General features: G+C 44.1%; 1 protein-coding gene across 4 annotated transcripts in view; it reads left to right on the plus strand.

The window, feature by feature from the left end:
* Positions 1 to 19,672, plus strand: part of LOC148019684 (uncharacterized) — a 64,029-nt gene that overhangs the window by 28,306 nt on the left and 16,051 nt on the right. For all 4 annotated transcript variants that reach the window (XR_015694862.1, XM_087699815.1, XM_087699814.1 and 1 more), the window contains exons 6-7: positions 5,870 to 5,955; positions 6,062 to 6,194. Coding sequence is in view for 3 of the 4 variants with exons in the window: in XM_087699815.1 (XP_087555941.1) it covers positions 5,870 to 5,955; positions 6,062 to 6,194 (219 nt within the window). In the remaining variant the exon portion in view is untranslated. The remainder of the gene's footprint in view (positions 1 to 5,869; positions 5,956 to 6,061; positions 6,195 to 19,672) is intronic.

Genomic DNA, 19,672 nt, shown 5'->3' on the forward strand with positions numbered 1-19,672 from the left:
GTGGTGGCATTGTTTCTCCATCATGGCCAATGTTGCATACCCTCATATGAGTCGGTCTTTGGCTGCATGTGCCATGGTGAATCTCCTAGTAGATGTAGTGAAAGTGATCCCTGAGTAGACATATGAGTCCACAACCTTCATGTGTCCAGCTCCTAGAGTGAAGACTAATCTCCTCCTCATTGGGGCTGATGTGTGGGAGATCAAGATCTTGGTTTCCCAAGATTAACCGTCAATCCATGCTATATACAAAAATCATGAAGGGCGTGGAGATGTTGCTATAGACCTTCTTGCAATTCAAAGACCAGAACAATATCATCAGTATAAAGCATAGTGGGGACAATTATACCTACTATCTCCACCCCATCGCTGCATCATTGTGTGATGTGATCTTCTATCTTGTTGATGTAGAGACCAAAGGGTGTGGGGGAGAGAGGACATGCCTGCTTCACTCCAATAGTACTAGATACCATGTTTGAAAGTCCTCCTGGGCATACCTTATGGTGAAATTGTGTGAGGCCATCATATATGATGGCTATATATGTCCACTAGCTCATGTCTAAAATAGAAAGTAGTGGGTGGGGTATGGGCAGTGGCTGGAATATGTGGGTGTGGTGAGGAGGATAGGGTGAGGGATAGGTAGGTATAATTTACTCTGATTGAATAGGAGATGGTGAAGGAATTAACCAGTTCCATCGTCTTGATGGAGCCTAGTGCATAATCTACTGTGCTGGAGCCGGTGGGCTAGAAGCAAGTTATTGCTTTGCATCCAAGCCATTTCTTCATCCCGTTGTAGATGATGAGATAGTGTCGCAACCCTGGCTCTAGGAGGCACTACTTGTAGTGAGTACTATCTCCTCCAGTATCAGTGGATATCTTGCATGTGCGTGTCTCCTCTATATCCATCACCTGTAGCCTCCTCGGATCCTCAAAATCATGTGTCACATTGTTTGCTCTACGTCATGGCATTAAAATCTCCTAATAGAAGAATCTCTCCCTGTTGTCTAGAATAGTGTACAACCTCATTTGATAAGTCTTAAAAGGGGACTCTCCTCCTCCAACAAGCTCCATCTCTTGTTGTTGGTACTCCCCAATGACATATCTCGACCCCTGCGGGGGAAAGTAGCAGAGGGCAATATATAGCACCCAGCTGCCTGCAGGAGGTTTCTACTGTGATCCACATGTATTATGCGTCAGGATCTCATGCCATGATGTGGACCCTATCTTGTAGATCTTGCCTGATTAGTACCACCACTCCTCCTGATCCTCGAGTGGTGCTCTAATGTCTTGTGCAACTCCTGTATGTGGACTCCCATACATATCCTTATACTTTGGGCAATCCCCTCTCGGGACTCTAGTGTGTCTCTATGATCAAAATCAGCTCATGATCCTCCATCCTCCCTGGGTGTGTCCATAATGAGCTGTTGCAATTTCATATTGTCAACCACATCTTTGAAGTGTTTGCCTCATAGGCTGCACATCCCTATTCAATTGCCTTGCCATCAATGATGACTCAGCCATTGCTGTACACTACCTTCTTGCCCTCCTTCCTAGCTTGGATTATGTTGTTTCTGTTCCTATGGTTCACTTGTATCTTTCAAAGGTCATTGTCAAGGTAGATAGGATCCCTCGAAAGTCCGCACAATACAGCTTTCTTCCTCATGAAGGCCATCCTCTCCATTTCATCTTGAAACCTCAAGATGAGTGTGCACCTTTGTAGGTCCTTCCAAACTCTTGAGGCTTTTGTAAAGGGGCATCCTTTTTGTATCCAAGGCATATGCACGTCTTACCATCCTCCTTGGGCGATGAGCCCTCCTTGTTAGGTAAGCCATTTACCCGTATGTTTAGTCGCCTTTGTTGTCTCATCCTCTCTTCTTCAAATGTGACATTCACAATGTGTACCTCCTTTTAATTGTCTTTTTTCACCTCCCTTTTTATGTTCTTCTAGGCTACCTCTACCCACCCTTGTTGCATGGCGTCAAGCTTAATGTCAACTGCGTTGGAGATTTCTTCTTCACTGAAAGAGGAGATTGTAACACTAAAGAGCACTGGACGAGAAGGAGAGATCCAAGAGGACATGATCACTGCCATAAACGAGGAAAGAGAAGATTGTATCATTGAGGAGCACTAGACGAGAAGAAGGTAAAGGAGGAAATCTCCAAAGCGGTGGACAGTAAGCTTGAGGCCACACAACAAGGGTGGTAGAAGTAGTGAAGAAGAACACAAAAAAGGAGGTGGAAAAAGACCATCAAAAGGAGGAGGTACACATAGTGATTAATGATTAATGGTTGGCTGCATTTGGGCCGTGCTTTAGTCAATCAAACATACCACTTGCTTATATGCGATGAGGATTGGCTTGCTCAGGAGGGCAACACTACGCGGGATCTCTAGAAAGGTCGAGCGTGGTGGAATTTGTGGTGATGACAAGCTGGCTTAACAAACGCCTGTGCACTCTCCAAGCAGCAGATTTCCAACGGTTGCTGTTTTTTTATCAGATATTTTGTACAAACCGCCCACCATTGGTTCCTTTCTTGCTTGGTGGCATGGAAGGTCTGGTCACTACTATCGGCCACCTGGTTCCGAGTGGTTGGACTATCGATGCTTCCAAAACACTAGGTCTTTGGACATTCTGAGTTCATGGATCCTATGCAGGCTGATATGAAAGTGCTCTGTTCATTTCTTACACTTTTGGGGTTGTTGACACATGGGCTTTGAGGAATGCATTCATCTTTGATGGTTCATCAGGAGTGGGGAGTCATATAGTCCGCTTGAAAGGACTTCTTCATTGGCAACTCGACATGAATGAGTTGGTGGATGTTCTCCTTGCTTTCTTGGCGCACTGCATTTTCTTCAACCTCTGTCTAGACCATTTACTTCCTTTGAACTTTTGGTCTTGATGTCTCGGATAGTACCTTCCTGTTGTATCTAGTTTATACATGAGAGTACACTTGAAAAAACAAAGTCTGGTTTTAACAAAAGGGAAAGAGTGCAGTCACAAGTGGGTAGCTTTCAGCACTAAAGCATTCTATTTTCACAAACTTGTGAAGAAGTTGGCAATGCTTACATGAGCAGGCAGTGAAAACACAAGACATGATTATAACAAGTCATCCCTACATCCAGAAATCCCAAACCGAGCAGCTTTTCTGTAAAAAAAACTGATGGTCACGCCCTACAAACTCCAAGGAGAAGCCTTTGCACTGCAGGAAAACTTAGCGATCGGATTCGCTATGACATCAACCCTAGCCAGAGTGGCAGAAGTATGTGGATGCCAAGACAACTAATTAATTTCTTACTTCCCATATTAAGCATATCCATTCATGCAGGAGCTCCAAGTCCTCACAGTGTTTCCAATGATGTCCCCATAGGAGGGCTCATAACCTCTCTCAATTAATCCCAAGTCATACAACTGAAACCTCTACCTATTCAAAAGGACCATTCAGCTAGTCAAAAGCTTGTAGAAGAGGCTCTACATGTACATTCAGGTTTGAAGCCATCCAAATTACTTTTAACACTTAAAGACTATCAAGCTCAGAACTTAAGATGCAAATAGCCAAAATGTACCCTTTGAGAGCTGGTAACATGCTATGGAAGATTTTGCAAAAGCAGTAAAAGTAATTTCCATCAAAAGTATGCAGCAAGTGTAATCAGGTTCCATATGAAATCTTACTAAGTTGGAGGTATCAAGAAAGCTGGAAATTGGGCTCCTCACATTTAGCAGGAGTTTGTGCTCAATCTAAGCAGCCTAACAACAGATTCATAATCCCTAACTGCTCACTAGATAAGCACTGCACTGTCATAAATTCAATTGGCCAATCCTTGTTCTCTCCAACTGAACCCACAACCTTGTTCCCCATTCCTCGACCTCAGCCTAAACTCTCTAATCCTTGTTCTCTCCAACTGAACCCACATCCTTGTTCCTCATTCCTCAACCTCAGCCTAAACTCTCCCTTTGTTAATTGATTTCTTCTGTTGTTGAAGATTTGTTGACTGACATCCCATTTTCAATATTTTGATCCCATTATACCCATTGTCACTTTTGTCTAAAGCATCAACCAACCCGCCGTCCCTTTGTCCTGCTTTGAACATCAATCATTCTATTATCCCCTTTTGGGGGCACAAAATTGCACTGACATCCTTCTTCCTATGCCAAGTAAATCTAAAGGTACCCTAGAGCATCCTCTATTAGGCAAATCAAAAGCACAAGATGAAGGAATTTCAACATATCCAGTAGTGTCCCTTCAGCAACAATAGATGATTATGGCCCTCTATCCCTTGCTGTGAAGCTTTATTCCATGCCTACAATCAATGCAAGTAAGAGCTGCGTTAGACGGATAGGATTTATGACATGCTAATGCAAGAGGAAACTCAACTTCAACAAAACACTATACCATCTCTAATCGTGAATTCTTTACATTATGAAATCACTCTTTACTGACATGTAAGAAGCTAAGATGTATTAGGAGTAGCTGGGAGAAACTATGAACTAGTCCAACAAGAAGAGCAAAAGGATATAGACCTCCAAGACTAGCTAAAAGATGCCCAAGACATGAATGATGATCTCAAAAAGCTACTGACACGATGCAAGGAAAAGAAACAATGCAATGAAAGCATGATCCCACGCTAGACAGGTGGAGAACGTTGGAGTCAAATGCATTGGTGCTGGAGTCAAATGCACCTGTATGGAGGGTAGTGGTGCGCTCAATTAAAGCACTTTATGTGTGAGCTTCATACTCCACAGTGAACCCTCACATGTGTGGCTTGAGAAGGGCATATTTGGAGATGTGTCTATGTTGCACCTTTCTTTCATTTGAGTGATACAAGAGCATACCTTTGTTCACATCTTGTGTGTTCTTTTTGTGTTGTGTTGAGTGGGTGAGTTGAGTGCAGGTGCGTCAAAAAAAATGAAATATGCTTGGATGTGTAAAGACAATATTGTGTCAGCCCTTCCACTTATATATCTGTAGCCACTCATATCACCTCCCATGAATATGATAGAGAAATACAAAATTGTTAGTCATACTCTTGTCATATTTGTTTACAATTACTAGTGTTTTAGAAGTTAGTTGATTGTGAAGAAATGTGGGCAGAATTTTAATGGCCGACTTTGGAAAGAGTATACATTCAGAGTTTGATTCAAGAACAAAGAAAACCAGAGTCAATCTCTGGGGGAAAGCGAACAAACTAGAGTCTGATTTGTGAAACACCTAGAAACAAAGTTGATCCAAAGATCTCTGGGTTGGAAATATAGGTCTTATAGTTGACTCTCAAAGCTATAAGAGCTTGGGCTGTTTTAGGAGGTTTTTTGTAATTGATGTTTTGAACATTGCTTGGATGTTTGAATGTGAAAGTCCAGGGTTTTAAGAGATGCCTAGATGAAAAACAGGCATGCTGCATTGACCATGAGTTTTAGTGTGGTCATGGGACCTGCTGATGCTTATCTGCAGTGTGGAGAATTGTTGATTGAGAGCAGCCAATATAATCTGTAGGCTTCCAAAGCACAACAGTCATGTGAATAACTGCTGGCTCCCAGTTTGAAGGTGAGCTATTGGGGTTTGAAGCTGGGGCCACTGTGCTCTTCCCTGTGGTAGGCATGGAGTCAATGAACAAAGTAAACTTTTTAAAGCTTGAACTGTAAAGTCTAGAATAATTATTAGCTTGCAGAAACTGGTATTTCTTGTGACATGGTTATTGTCATTCTGAAGTTTAATCCGAGTTAATGGTTAGCATTTGGTTCAGTCTCATTGACCACCAACTTCTCGGTATGTTAGGAAGCAAAAGATGCCTTCCACAAGATTAATTTCACCCAATAATAAAATTTTAAAGCCTTAAATGCTTATGTATTATCTTCCATGATCCCATCTTTGAATGACAGGTTGCGTACTCAATAATTGACACAAGACCTGAAGTCAAAATGGTGCCATGGTGCTTAAAGAACAATGTCAAAATCCTTGCATATGGGTAAATCATGTTATTGACTTGCAATTTCTTTTGTGATCTTGTCTGAAGCTTTAGAGTGCCCTGTATATAATTTTGGTAACAGCATTAATCATCTCTGTGAATGCAGGACAATTCTTGGTGGTTTTTTATCTGAACGATATCTTGGAAAGCCTGAACCTAAGCGATTTGAGCTGAACACAAGCTCCCTTGCAAAGTATAAATATACAATAGATCAATGGGGTGGTTGGAATCTATTTCAGGTTACTTGATCCACTCCCATTGTATGCTATTTAATCATGTTTTAAATTCTAGTGAAGGTAAAGAGATCATGTGTACTAAAAAGCAAGAATATGAAAACTGTGATGTTCACAATTCTTGTGTGTAATCTTTTGGTGTCATGTGTGATATATTAGCACGTTGTGATTGTAGCTCAAAAACAAAAGGCCTTGCTAATGTGGTATGCAAGAGCCGTGACTTTCAAAGTAAACTCTCATTTGGTTTGCTTTCAACCAAAAGGATATGGAGCTACTATTTATGGAGCAGGTACCCTTTGAATGTAAACCATGATGTCCCTTCCTAGACTTAATCTTTCAACAAACCCCTTGTTCTTGTCACCCTGCAATGCTAGGTATCTAGATGAATCTAGAGCAAGTCTAGAGTATCTTCGTCTTGTGAGGCTCCAAAGCTTGTGCATAAAAATCACTATCTGGAAAAGGGCCTCAACCACCTTACATGGTGCTCCCGTCTCTACCATGCCTATATTATGTGGCACTATAGAATTCCTCCTGATCATCTGGGAGATCATAATCTCGAGGGACCTCTCCATTTGCTTCCATTCATCCTAAAGCTCCCCTCTATCTAGTGGTGACTTCTTTGCTCTGGTTTCCCTCCTCCTATGGCAGAGGCTCGATTGACAAATAGGAGCTCCATATAAGAGTGCTGGTGTAACCAATGTGTCAAAGAGCCAGAGCTTCACCTGGGACTCTTGAAACTATATATGCATACATTGGTTCTCCATGGCTTAATGCTGCATAGCTTGGGTCAATCTATCCTCAGTTTCTTTTCTCAAAGTGAATCTTGACTATGCAAATCTGATCTGTACGTAGACATATATTTGTAGTTGCTCCCATCTCTACTCGCCGTATGTAAAGAATGAAATGAAAACAACTAAATATGCTTGTGCTTTAAATCCTTAATGCAAGCATAGGCTATTATCATATATAAAATGATCCCTCAATGAATCTCTAGCTGATCAAATAGGATACCAACTTGATCAATAAAAGTCATTGGGAATGCTATGCCTGTCTCAAGGCAAAGAGTACTTGTCTCTGATCGTGAATGATGATGGCCCAGTTTTGTTGAAGGTAAGGATGTGGAGAATGGGGGCTCGGTGGATGTGGATGCCATGCATTGAGATGTATGGTTGATTCATTTGCTGTAACCTCTCCAACTTGTGGATGGTGTGTTAGTGTTGTCTATATCTGGGAAATTGACTTTGGAGCATTGGAAAAATTCGTAAGAAGTTGTTAGTTCATTGGCTTTGTCTCTACTTTTGCCTCTACTATCCTCATCAGAAGGTTCTCTCTGTGTGTCCAAAGCTCCAATAAAAACAGCCTCAGCTCATCTATGATCCTCATGCTCCATCACCTTGTAGAAAGGCCCAAATCTGTCCCAAAAAGACATTGATCTCACAATATATGTACATTTGTAATTAAAGTGCTCCCTAGACTCGCCCTCCTGGTGTCATAATTGGCAATCGTGTGTATTTTGAGACATATGTATCAATGTTCGTACTTGTCCAACAAGACTACTTTACCCATGGAAAAGGTGTACATCCATGCATATCAGCCTGACAAGTAACGATGAGTCCGTTTCGTGACATGTGCAACAAGTGGTGCAAATTTATTACCATCCTCGACGCTTGTGCCGAGGGGCTCTAAAAGGTGCATCCATGTACAATCTATATCAATCTTGACAATATCTTACTTGATAACTCGATTTTGTTTTGTATGAGTTAAATCTAAGAATAAACAATCCAAACTATATTGTAGTGGTACAACTTCATCCATATGTAGCCCTAAACAATGTATTATGCTCAACTATTATAATATTTTCTTCTTTTGGAGACTTCACATTTCAAGCAAATTGAGAAAAACAAAAATTTTAAGGTGAATATGACAATTATTCAAAAAATTACAGCCATGAGCACTTAAAAGAAATGGAGACAAATTGAGGATTGAGGATAGAGTGGAGGATGATGATGGAGATAGTCGGGGCCAACTTTAGGCTATGTTCAATTGTTGCACAAAAGTTTACAGCTAAGAAAATTGATGTACAATGAGGTAAAGCGAGCTTCCTTTATAGAAGAAAGGGAAGAGTTAGTGCAAAAAAGAGGAAGTGTAGTACAAGATAAGTGTCCAACCACATGCCATGAGGTGTTACAAATGGTGGGACACTTAGAAGTTTGTGCGACAAGTATCCTAACACTTGTCTTTTCTCTATGGCTTTCCTTTTTGGCTTGAGAATTGTCAAGAATACAAACAATCAAATTTAGTAAGCACTGCCATAACATAAAATTTACTATTTTTAGAATGTCAACCCTATTTTTTAGGACGCTTTTTTAAGCCAAATTTTAGGCCTCTTAAATTTAGGGATCCTCCCAAATGGGTATCATGTGAAAGCTCTTTCCAAGTACATTACAAATACAATGTTGTTATGAGTTTCTTATGCAAAGATATGTGCATTTTAAGCTTTTAGTTTACACATGCACATTATACAAACATTTTATGATCATACATCTTACCGATTGTAACTATCCATTATGAGAGATCTGCAACTTGTCTTTGCAGAAGGGGGAAAATCAAGAGATGATGCCGAAAGAGGAGCACTAAGTGGTTTGTCCATTTGCATGTGGAGAAGTTATAGCACCAAAGTGTTAACCTGCAAAAGGGAGGATGGAAGGGAGAGGAAAAGAAGGGTATCTCTGTCTCTTAGTGATGTAGCAGAAGGGGGAAAATCAAGAGATGATGCAAAATCCGCAACTTGTCTTTGCCTTCTAATGCAAAGGATCTTCGTGGCTCACTAAGCACCTTTGGCTCTAACACCATGTCAAAAAAAAGAAGACTACAAGACCACAAAGACAGTAGGGTTTGCCGTACACACTTTGTATTTCTCCATGCAAACCCTACTATCTCTTTGGTCTCTTTGTCCTTTTTCTTGACGTGTTGTTAGAGCCAAAGGTGCTCAATGAGCCACAAAGATCCTTTTCATTAGAAGGCAAAGACAAGTTGCGGATTTTGCATCATCTCTTGATTTTCCCCCTTCTGCTACATCACTAAGAGACAAAGATACCCTTCTCTTCCTCTCCCTTCCATCCTCCCTTTTATAGGTTAACACTCTGGTGCTATGACTTCTCCACATGCAAATGGACAAACCACTCATCAGTGCTCCTCTTCTAGCATCACCGGACCTCCCACCACCGATGCTTGCTGACATGGACCTTTGCTCCCTACACCACCGGAGTATATGTGTCTACCCCTGGGCACTCAATGTGCCACCTCTCCCTTCTAGGCCACAGAGTTTATTCTGCACTAGCATTCAAATTTTTATGCTCAAGGCAATAAGATGCATCCGATGCACAATAAGCCCTATCGAGCAACAAAGGATTATCAAGCGCCACGACTTTCTCACGACCAGTGCAATGCACTATGGAGGTTGCTTCTACTTCTTCTAGGGTTTTAGGAATGCCACCTCGACAACCCATGGTTCTGCAATCCGCTCCATCGAGAGACAATGATTGTTAGATACTGTCCCCTCGGTAGTCTTCTCCTTTTAGAGACAATGGCTGTTCAACACCTTTCGTTACTTCGGCTCCACAATCCACTCCATTAAGAGACACTGAGTGTTGCCTACCTTTGGCTCAGCATGAGTCTCACCTTTCCCCACCCTCGACTACTCAGGTTCAAGAGGCCACCTGTTAACCCTCAAACAACAAGGTGGAAAAGCCGGAAAATCTAAGACAGAAGAAAAGGCCAAGGAAAAAGTGAAGGAGAAGACGAAGGCACGCCAAGAAGAATCTGGAAACACAAGAAGTGCAGAAAAGACCTAAATCAAGGAAAAAGGCGCATGAGAAAAAACGCAAGTCTATACTGCTGTAAAAAAGCGCAAGGCGCACCGTGATTTATTTTAAGAGTGCCGGGCTCTCACCCGTGCAATTTGTAAATGTAGACGGGGGAAGCTAGGAAGATAGAAGGACAATAGGAAAAAGGACCTAGGCCATGGCCGGCCATGTAAAAAAGGGGATAAGGGGATGACCGCCTAAAAGGGATTTAGGGTTTTGTATATAAAGTTGAAAAGTAAATGAGAAGCTCATTCTTGTGTGTGGCAAAAAGCTTCTTCTTCTTCTTCTTCTCTTCTTCTTGCCTTCTTGGTTGTGCTTGAAAGAGGGAGTGAGTGAGTGTGTGAGAGTGAGGGATCGAGGAGAAGAAACTTCCCATCTCCTCTCTTCATCTTCTTCTCTTCTCTATTCTTTGCTAGTCTCGTGCAGCTATGGAGGATGGAGCTTGTTGGAGAGGGATTGAGCTTGCCTCAAGGATCGTGGAGCTACCGGCGTGCACGAGAGAGGAGGGTACTCTATCGGGCATCAAGGTAAGCTCACTACACCCCATAGGTAGGGAGGGCGTGTCGGCTATGTGAGAGGTAGCCATGGCCGCTCGGCTTGAAACGCTTGACCAATAAGCGGTCTGTAGGTCTCGGGGGTTGAGCTTGAAGCTCCCTTCATTTTGGTTCCGTTGCCAGAACAGACGGAATCGAGCCTTGAGCGCTGCGCGCTTCGAATTGAGCATAGAAGTAGAGTTTTCAGCCCGAACCAATGCTTGAGATAGATAGGAGATTTAGGCGGTTTAATCTTCGGAACAAGTAAGTATTTTGGTTTGTTGTTGAGTAGGCAAGTAGGTAAATCAATCTCAGCCACTGTTTTTCATTTTTGTTGCAATAGGATAGGATTAGGACCAAGGAAACAGGGAAAACAGAAGGGTTTTCTGCTTGCTATATAACAGGCTGAAACAAGAAAAAGAAGGGCAAAAAATGAAATTTGGGATCAAATGCTGGTAAGAGAAGCAAGGTTAAGGTGAATGCAGACCGGGGCAGGGCAATAAGAGGCCAGGAGTGGCAAGGAAGACCTCACTTCGCAGTTGAGAGATTAAGGAGAGCTTGAGAGAGAGATTGTGAGTGCAGGTGCAGAAGGGATTCGATCCGATCATTTCGTTGTCGCTCAATCATCCTAGGTACTTCTTAATCTTCTCTGAGTTATGCTTGTTGGATCTGGAAAGTTGGAGCTTGTGTTAGGCACGCTTGCATTCATCATTCGCGCTCATGCAACTGCACTGCGGCAAACGCAATCGGACCACTCTCCAGGCGTCTGAGTCCCAGAATTGGACACTTGGACTATCCGACTCTCAGAGTCGAACCGTCTGTCAGTTGGATCGTCCGACTCGAACGCACCACCTTAGAGTCGGACCATCCGGTCCGATCGGACCAACTACACAACCTGACCGTCGGACCCTGCCAGTCGGACCCTGCCACGTGGCAGTAGGATCCATTTTTAGACTCGGACCCACCTGTCCGATCGGACCAACGTCAGACAGTTGGACCGGACCAAGACTAGGATCGGACCACCCGGTCCGATCGGACAGTCCGACTTGGATAGTCGGACCACCCAGAAGGTCCGATTCTGGTAATTAGACCTATTGGGCCGAATTTGGATTTTTTCAGATATTTGACCTATAGACCCCGAAACCGACACAGAGGCCATATAGAGCCAAAAGCACATCATAGATCTATCACTAGACTGAAATCTAGAGCAAGTAATTCAAAACTTGGCTACGAACGGTCCTTCAAATCGTGCATGGTATTTAGTGTGACGGCCCTGTGGACCAGGGGGGATTGCCCCCCCAGACCCCCGCAGAGGGGGCCCTCCGCACCTTCCCCAAGTAGGTTGGAGGGAGAACGCGCGCCGCGACAGGTCCTCCAAATTAAACCCTAGTGTAGTAATGGCTCTACACAAGCATAGACTCTCACTTGCAAAACAACAACTGAAAGCCCATACCCGAACAAGGATAAACAGAGATCCTAGAACCTCAATGGGCCAATCTAGCCAACAAGGGCAAAAAGGCCACACCACAAAAATATGTAGAGGTTGCATTCGGATTGCATCTAGTCAAAGCAGAACGGAACAACATCAAGCTACAAGTGGGAGGATGACCAGAAATGACAGTCCTAACGATAGATGCACCTTGAGTGGCACTGCACAGACAGCCCAAGACATCAGTGGAGAATCCACATCCAGTTGTGCAGTTGGGGACTCAAAGGCATGTATCAGAAGACTTGAAGTTACAAGCCAAGACCCGGAAGACGAAGACATAGTACCACTTACTTATCTTAGCGTCAAACTCACCGCAAAAAGTGAGCACTGTGTTGACGTTCTCATCGACGAAGGAGCTGATTTTAATATCTTGACCTATGAAGCATGGATCCTATCAGGCCAAGTAGAGCTCACACCGACTAATGCAAATCTTAGTCCTTACAAGGGACCCTCAAAGCACTTACAGGGAAGTGCAAAATCCTTGTAACTATTGAAACGGAAAGCTTGCCTATCCTATTCCATATTCCTCCCAGTAGTGCTAATTGCGGAAAGGAAATTCTCCTAGGAAGACCCTTCAAAAGGGTGACTAAGTGTGAGGCCGATTATGTAGCACAGAGAATACACTTGACACTACCAGGTGTGAGGATAATCACAACCTTTAGCAAGGGTGGCATCATTAAACCTCGAGGGAAGGACAAGGAATGTTCTGACATACTAGGCAAGCCTAGTAACAAGAGCAAGGGCTTGTTGAAAGAGTTGATACAAGCATATGCTGAACAGAGAGATCTAGTGAGCGAGGCCATGCTTGAAACTAGAAGGTCAGGAGACAATGCCAAGGATAGGCTTTGGACTTACAAACATCGTAGAAGACCACAAAAGAAGCCCAAGCCTTACAGACGAAGGCATCGATGGAGAGCCAACACAATGCCACGATGGTTATCCAAAGCATTGCTAGTGCTCAAGGGTATTACGCAGGTAACCAATGGATTTGGGTGCCAAAACCCCCGGCTAAACCACCTTTGTCAGCTGAAGGCCAGATCGTATCAAGAGTGAAGAAGCACATGAGGAAGTCTAAACGAAAAAACAAGTCTCTAATCAAAGACATTGGAGTGGCCGAGCCCCTCACGATTGAAATCAAGAAACCAAACGGGACTATTCGAAAGGTAGATCCTCAGCCTAGCATGCTTAACAAGCGGATATCAGATGTAACTATTGAGTATGCACAAAGACCATTAGTGCCCAAGGAGCCTTTGATTTTCCAAGAGGATAACATGCATCATAGGCACAACATTGCTCATGGCAATGTTAAATGCTCAACAAAGCAAATAGCTGAATTATCTAACAGCCACGAGCAAATCTTCCCGCCAGGGTCAAAGCCACTTAGGAGTCCCAAGTTTCCTACACTCTCTTTTCATAAACGGACACAGAAAGCACAACAGCAGTCGTCAAGTGCGGCTACTCAATCCCAATCTCTACCTCCATCTAAGCTTCCAAATGTCCAAGAGGTGGGACATGACACCACCCGTAGCTCTCGACCCAAGGATATGCCTTGGCAATCCACCGTGGCTAGCTCAATTGATGCTCGATCTACATAAGTGAATGCTCAAAGGGCAACAAGGGACCCGACCACTTCTGATCGGCCTAAGGACTTGACACCACAATCCACCAATAGTAGCCAGTCCATTGAACTAGCTGCTATTACTTTCAATCAGGGATCACAGTAGTCACAGCCCTTGGCCGTGACAATGCCCCTTGCAGAACGTGTCCTTAGCAATTCACCTGTGGAGGAGGTGTCGCAACCAACATCCTTGACAACTCCAGCACTTCCAAAGCACCTAAAGCCTAGGCTTAAGAAGCTAAACAGAGGGGAATTAGCTGAAGAGCTAGACTCTCCAAAAAGAGAGGCAGCTGTACCCTCGCAACCTAGCAAAGCTATCCAGCAAGCCGCAATCATGTCCCATAAGGACACACTAGAGGAAGAGAATGTTGAGGCCCAACCAAACACATCAATGATTGACCTAGTTCAGGGTCCTGAGTCCTTAACGGAGACACCACAATTGCCCAAGAAAAAGAGGACAAAACAATAGAAACGACAACAGTTGCAAATGGTTGTAGACCCCAAGAAGATTAAGACTAAGAGTGCTGAAGAGCTGAGGAATAAAGCATCAAGCCCATCCACCAATGAACCCATTGCCATCTCTCCTAACAGCGATGAAACCTCAGAGGCATCCATGCGTTCTGATAAATCAAAGCAACCATTACCATCAATGGTTGCTTGCAACACTCAATCCACCCACAACAGAACTCGCATTGACCAATCAAGAGTGGATACAACACTGTCACAACAGGATGATAAGACTATACTGGTCACATCCAAAGAGGACCATGACACAATAGCAGCAAGGCCTGAGGAGAAACATGGAAACCCCAAGAGCATAAGCAATCCTAGCGTTGACCAATCTTGCTCATCTAGGCTTGAGCCCCCAACTATGCTAAATCCTAGGGAAACTCCTAGAACCTTGCATGAGATAGCAATTGAGCAAGCCCTCACTCAATATAGAAGTGTCGCAGAATGCTTAACTAAGTGAATGCTAAGCTCAAAGTGTTCGCACGTGTCTACGTCCTGGCAGACATGAGCGCATTCCCTAGGGAGCAACTTGAAGAATACTTGCCAATTTCCCTATCTTGGGAAGAGCAAGAGCATTTCGATGAGCACTATGACAGGCTCTTGTATAAACGCATGCGACTCATCTCTGACGAGGAAGCCGACGAACTACGCTTAACTATGACATTCAATGATGTGCTCTGCCAACCAAATCTCTTAAAGATAGAGCAACTAAAGCGACAATTAGAGAGTCGAAGTCAATTTGAAAAATGTTGGTTGGAAAACTGCGTTACAATGGCCGAACTGGGAGCCCAGATTATGACAGTCTCAGAGGAGCGATTGGCCAAACGGCAGTCTCAAAGAGACCCAACCTATGTGGCGCCAACTTCCTTTCGAGTACTGGCTGCCATTCGTGGTATGGACTTAGCCGGAACTAGCCAAGAGAACTCTCTAGCTGATAAGGTTCAGGAGGAGCTACATGTTGCTAGTAGACTCGGACAAGGTACCATGCTACTCGATGTTGCAAAATATCTATTGTTATTGAGTAAGCTGCCACGAGTACTGGGTGCGTGTGCCACACTCCAGTACAATCCTGAGTTCTACAATTGGTTTTTATCCTCACGAAGTAACATGGATTCGTAAATATGTACATAAATAAACAATGAGTCTTGTGACCGTGTATAGATAATACCAACACACACAAGCAATGATAGTCAAGCATAGGGAAAAGAGTTTGGGTTTGACAGGCTGAGCTCCTCAGGTCCTCCTCTCATCACCTTACCTGTCTAGAAGTTGTGTGACCATTCCCGCCTCCAAGTGGAGGGCATGCAACCCTCATTACCGCCATAGAAAGCCCTGACCAACACCTCTGAGAACGCAGACAGGGCGCTGTCCCCTTCTATACGCCTTTCCCCCTTTTTCGGTCTATCGTTCCGAGGACGAGCCTTGCTCCACTCCATCACAACCAGTCCACGCAACTTAGTATAAGCCAAGATCTGCTAATGGCTGGAATACGCCCCACAGTCGAAGCTTGACAAATATCATCACGGGGGTCATCCCTCTACAACAAACACTGCATGCCTCACCTCACCCCTTCTTGTCATATGCGCTTGATAATCCATTGTTTAATCCCTGTCATGCAAACAATTCTATCCTGCCTCAAAGCCTAACCTTGGTTCACATTTTGCAGATTTCCCCACAGTAGCTGTCATGGAGAACACAATGCAGCTGGCCTGCAAGGAAGCTCTCCGCCATCGGAGAGAGCATAAGGCACTAGTGCCCGCACTAGAGCGCTACGTGCCTACTCTAAAGAGGTACGCGCCGAAAAGAGGCTGGCTTGCAAGGAAGCTCTCCGCCATCGGAGAGAGCATAAGGCACTAGTGCCCGCACTAGAGCGCTACGTGCCTACTCTAAAGAGGTACGCGCCGAAAAGAGGCCCCAAGAGACACTGCCCAGTACGCAGGCCGAAAACTCCCCAAGCCAAGAGGACGAAGGCTCAAGGGAGCACCCGGGGTGTGGCAACACCGGCCTTGCAGGCTCCCACTAGACGCTCGAGCACCAGGTGCTTGAAAGAGAAGGCAGCTAGAGATAAGCGGGAATTTGATGAATTGTTTAAAAGCATTCTTGAAACAGCTGCGGCCAGGGACTACACCATTCGGGTCCCGGCCGATATCTTCCCCACCTAGCCTAACAAGAGCCCACCACTGGCACAACCCCAATCGTCTGATCACCCAAATTCACCACGCCTCATACAAATAGAATAGGCCCTATGTGTATAAGCTGCTTGTCAAATGCCATTTTTTCATGACTTTTTGTCCTTAAGTGGTTGAAGGGGCAAGCTCCCCAACTGTATAAACCTCCCTTACCTACTACTAATATATGTCACGTCTTTAACAAGCGCCGATGATATGCATCGCAGTCAGCACCATAGGATTTTGATAAAGTTATATCTTTTTGTGTTGCATCTGTCATTATAATTGATGCATGTGACTTGCATATACTCTCACGAAGTGTCAATTGAATGCAGGATGACACAGGCCCTTGTACGAGAGTGTTCAGTGCCCAAGTCACCGCAAGACCAGCAATCTCACAAGGAGCCATGACGAAGCCTCACCGCCAAAGGCAAAAATCACCCGTGCCGATCACCCACATCGCATGGCCCAAAGCATGATCAGTGGCCACTCTCTCTTTTTGGGTCAAACTCTACACTTGGCACTCACGGCAGCTGTTACGTCAATTGTACCAACATCGCATGTGACAAAGAGGTTTTGCAAAATCTCCAGTGTATCTTCCATTCTCAACAATTGTTCCTCTAGCAACGAGGCTAGGACACAATCATCGCTGTAATATTCATTTTCAAAGCCTTTGAATCTCGACATTTCCCAATCCAATTGAAAGGCTGATAGCCTCAACATATTGCAATGGTTATACTCATGTTATTATTCTTCTTTTTTTTAAAGAGAAAAAAAAAAGAAAAAGAAAAAAGAAAGAAAGAAAGAAAGAAAAAAGAAAGAAAGAGAGAAAGCACTCACAATCACAGCACGATACCTAGGGGCCCTCAAGTTAGATACGCCCAGTGACCTTGGTCGGTTGGCTCTGTCCCTAATCCCCTAGCTCTCTACACATCCCCCACAATTGTTGAGGGCACATCAAGGGCAGGACGTACCTAGGGAGCTTGTCTCGCCTATGGTTAGACCTGCCACCCTGACCCAATTGCACAATTCCTTTTTCATTCGCCTTAATACCGTTACAATTGATTGTGGTAAGCACCACACGAATGGCCATGAAAAATACACTGTACTCGTCGAGCAACCCCGGTAGCTACCAACTACCAAAGTTCGGTGTCAATATGTTCAATTATGCTACATCGTGTTGTCACAACGTAGAGGATGTCTCATACACCTTCATGTGTACTTCTTCTCAACTAGACAACTTTGCTTCATCCATACATTGTTACGAGAAACCAGATCCGCGGTCTTTCAACTATGTAATATCTAAGTATACACGAGCACTCACATCATATCTGCACCGAAATATATACACAGTTTGGGTCCTGAAGTGCAGGACAAAACTCTCAGCTTGCTTAGAGTTCGACCTGTCTCCCAAACTAATCGAACTACGTCTTGTGCACGATAAAAAGACTAGCACTACCCCGAGGGAGAGATCACATATGAAAGATTTTCAATTGTAGGTATTGAAGACTCCAACGAAAGTGTCGTTCGTCCTTCATTAACACTCAACTCTGAATTCTTATCCTTTATCATCATGCAAGTCCACCAAGAATCATCAGCCGCAGAATCCCCAGAACATCAACACCTGTGCTAACCCATAACTGCAATTCCTAGCCCTATCACTAACCACATGCCCCCATCGACCTTCATCCGCACCACCACCAAAACTCCTCCATAGCAAACCACAGTTGTCCCTTCCACCCACGTCTTCAGTGCACGCCAAACCCTGCTACCTACGACGGTGAGTGCCATGGGACTGGCACTCATCTAGAAGGGGAGTAATGTTAACCCTCAACAACAAGATGGAAAAGCCGGAAAATCTAAGGTAGAAGAAAAGGCCAAGGAAAAAGTGAAATAGAAGACGAAGGCGCGCGAAGAAGAATCTAGAAATATAAGAAGTGCAAAAAAGACCTAAATCAAGGAAAAAGGCACATGAGAAAAACCGCAAGTCTATACTGCTGTTAAAAAGCGCAAGGTGCACCATGATTTATTTTAAGAGTGCCAAGCTCTCACCCGTGCAATTTATAAATGTAGACGGGCGGTGGAAAGGAAGCTAGGAAGATAGGAGGACAATGGGAAAAATGACCTAGGCCATGGTCGGCCATGTAAAAAAGGGGATAAGGAGATGACCGCCCAAAAGGGATTTAGGGTTTTGTATATAAAATTGAAAAGTGAATGAGAAGCTTATTCTTGTGTGTGGCAAAAAGCTTTTTCTTCTTCTTTTCTTCTTCTTGCCTTCTTGCTTGTGCTTGAGAGAGAGAAAGAGAGAGTGTGAGGGAGTGAGTATGTGAGAGTGGGGGATCGAGGAGAAGAAACTCTCCATCTCCTCTCTTCATCTTCTTCTCTTCTCTATTCTTCTCTTGTCTCGCACCGCTATGGAGAATGGAGCTTGTTGGAAAGGGATTGAGGTTGCTTGAGCTTGCCTCAAGGATCGTGGAGCTACCGGCGTGCACGAGAGAGGAGGATACTCTATCGGGCATCAAGGTAAGCTCACTACACCCCATAGGTAGGGAGGGTGCGTCGGCTATGTGAGAGGTAGCCATGGCCTCTCGGCTTGAAACACTTGACCAATAAGCGGTCCGTAGGTCTCGGGGGTTGAGCTTGAAGCTCCCTTTACCACCTTCTGGGAGTTCTTTAACATCTTTGACACCCCAAATACCTTCTTTGGTACGATTGGCAGCACTTTCCTCGTCATCAAATGATTTGAAGTCCGTGATCCATGAGTTTTTAGATTTCCTATCTCTCGCAGAGGGGAATTCCAAGGGGGATGTACACTCTTTGCCCTTAGAGGGGGCCCCTACTTCTTCTTCGGCTTCAGAGGGGGCACCTACTTATCATGAAGTTCTTTACCCACCATTTACACTTTGGGGATGATTTAGGATTCTAGAGTTACGGATCTAGTGGCTTCTCTCCCAAGGTGGAGTTAGCTTCTATAGTTGATCTTGTCTACTGATCCTTACTACTGATTATCTTTCAAGTGGAAACCTTAGATCTCGAGGATCCTCTACATCTTCTTTGTATCTCTCTTTGCTCCTCTTTCTTCCTCCCTTTTTGGGCCTAAGATGGGGTGTTGAGAAACCACTTCTTCAATTTTCACACTTCATTTAGAGTTTCACACTGATAGCCCCAAAAAAGGCTAGTGTGCACATTTTTTGTCATTTTTTTAGTGGGCACCCACACAATGATGTGCTACCCTAGATAGCTTATGCCTATAAATAGGCCGTCACTTCATTCGTTCTACACCCACTTCATTCATTCTCC

The sequence above is a fragment of the Lygodium microphyllum genome, chromosome 19 (assembly GCF_053477565.2).
Source record: "Lygodium microphyllum isolate KBCC chromosome 19, Lygodium_microphyllum_v1.1.10, whole genome shotgun sequence".
In the NCBI taxonomy this organism is placed as follows: Eukaryota; Viridiplantae; Streptophyta; class Polypodiopsida; order Schizaeales; family Lygodiaceae; genus Lygodium; species Lygodium microphyllum.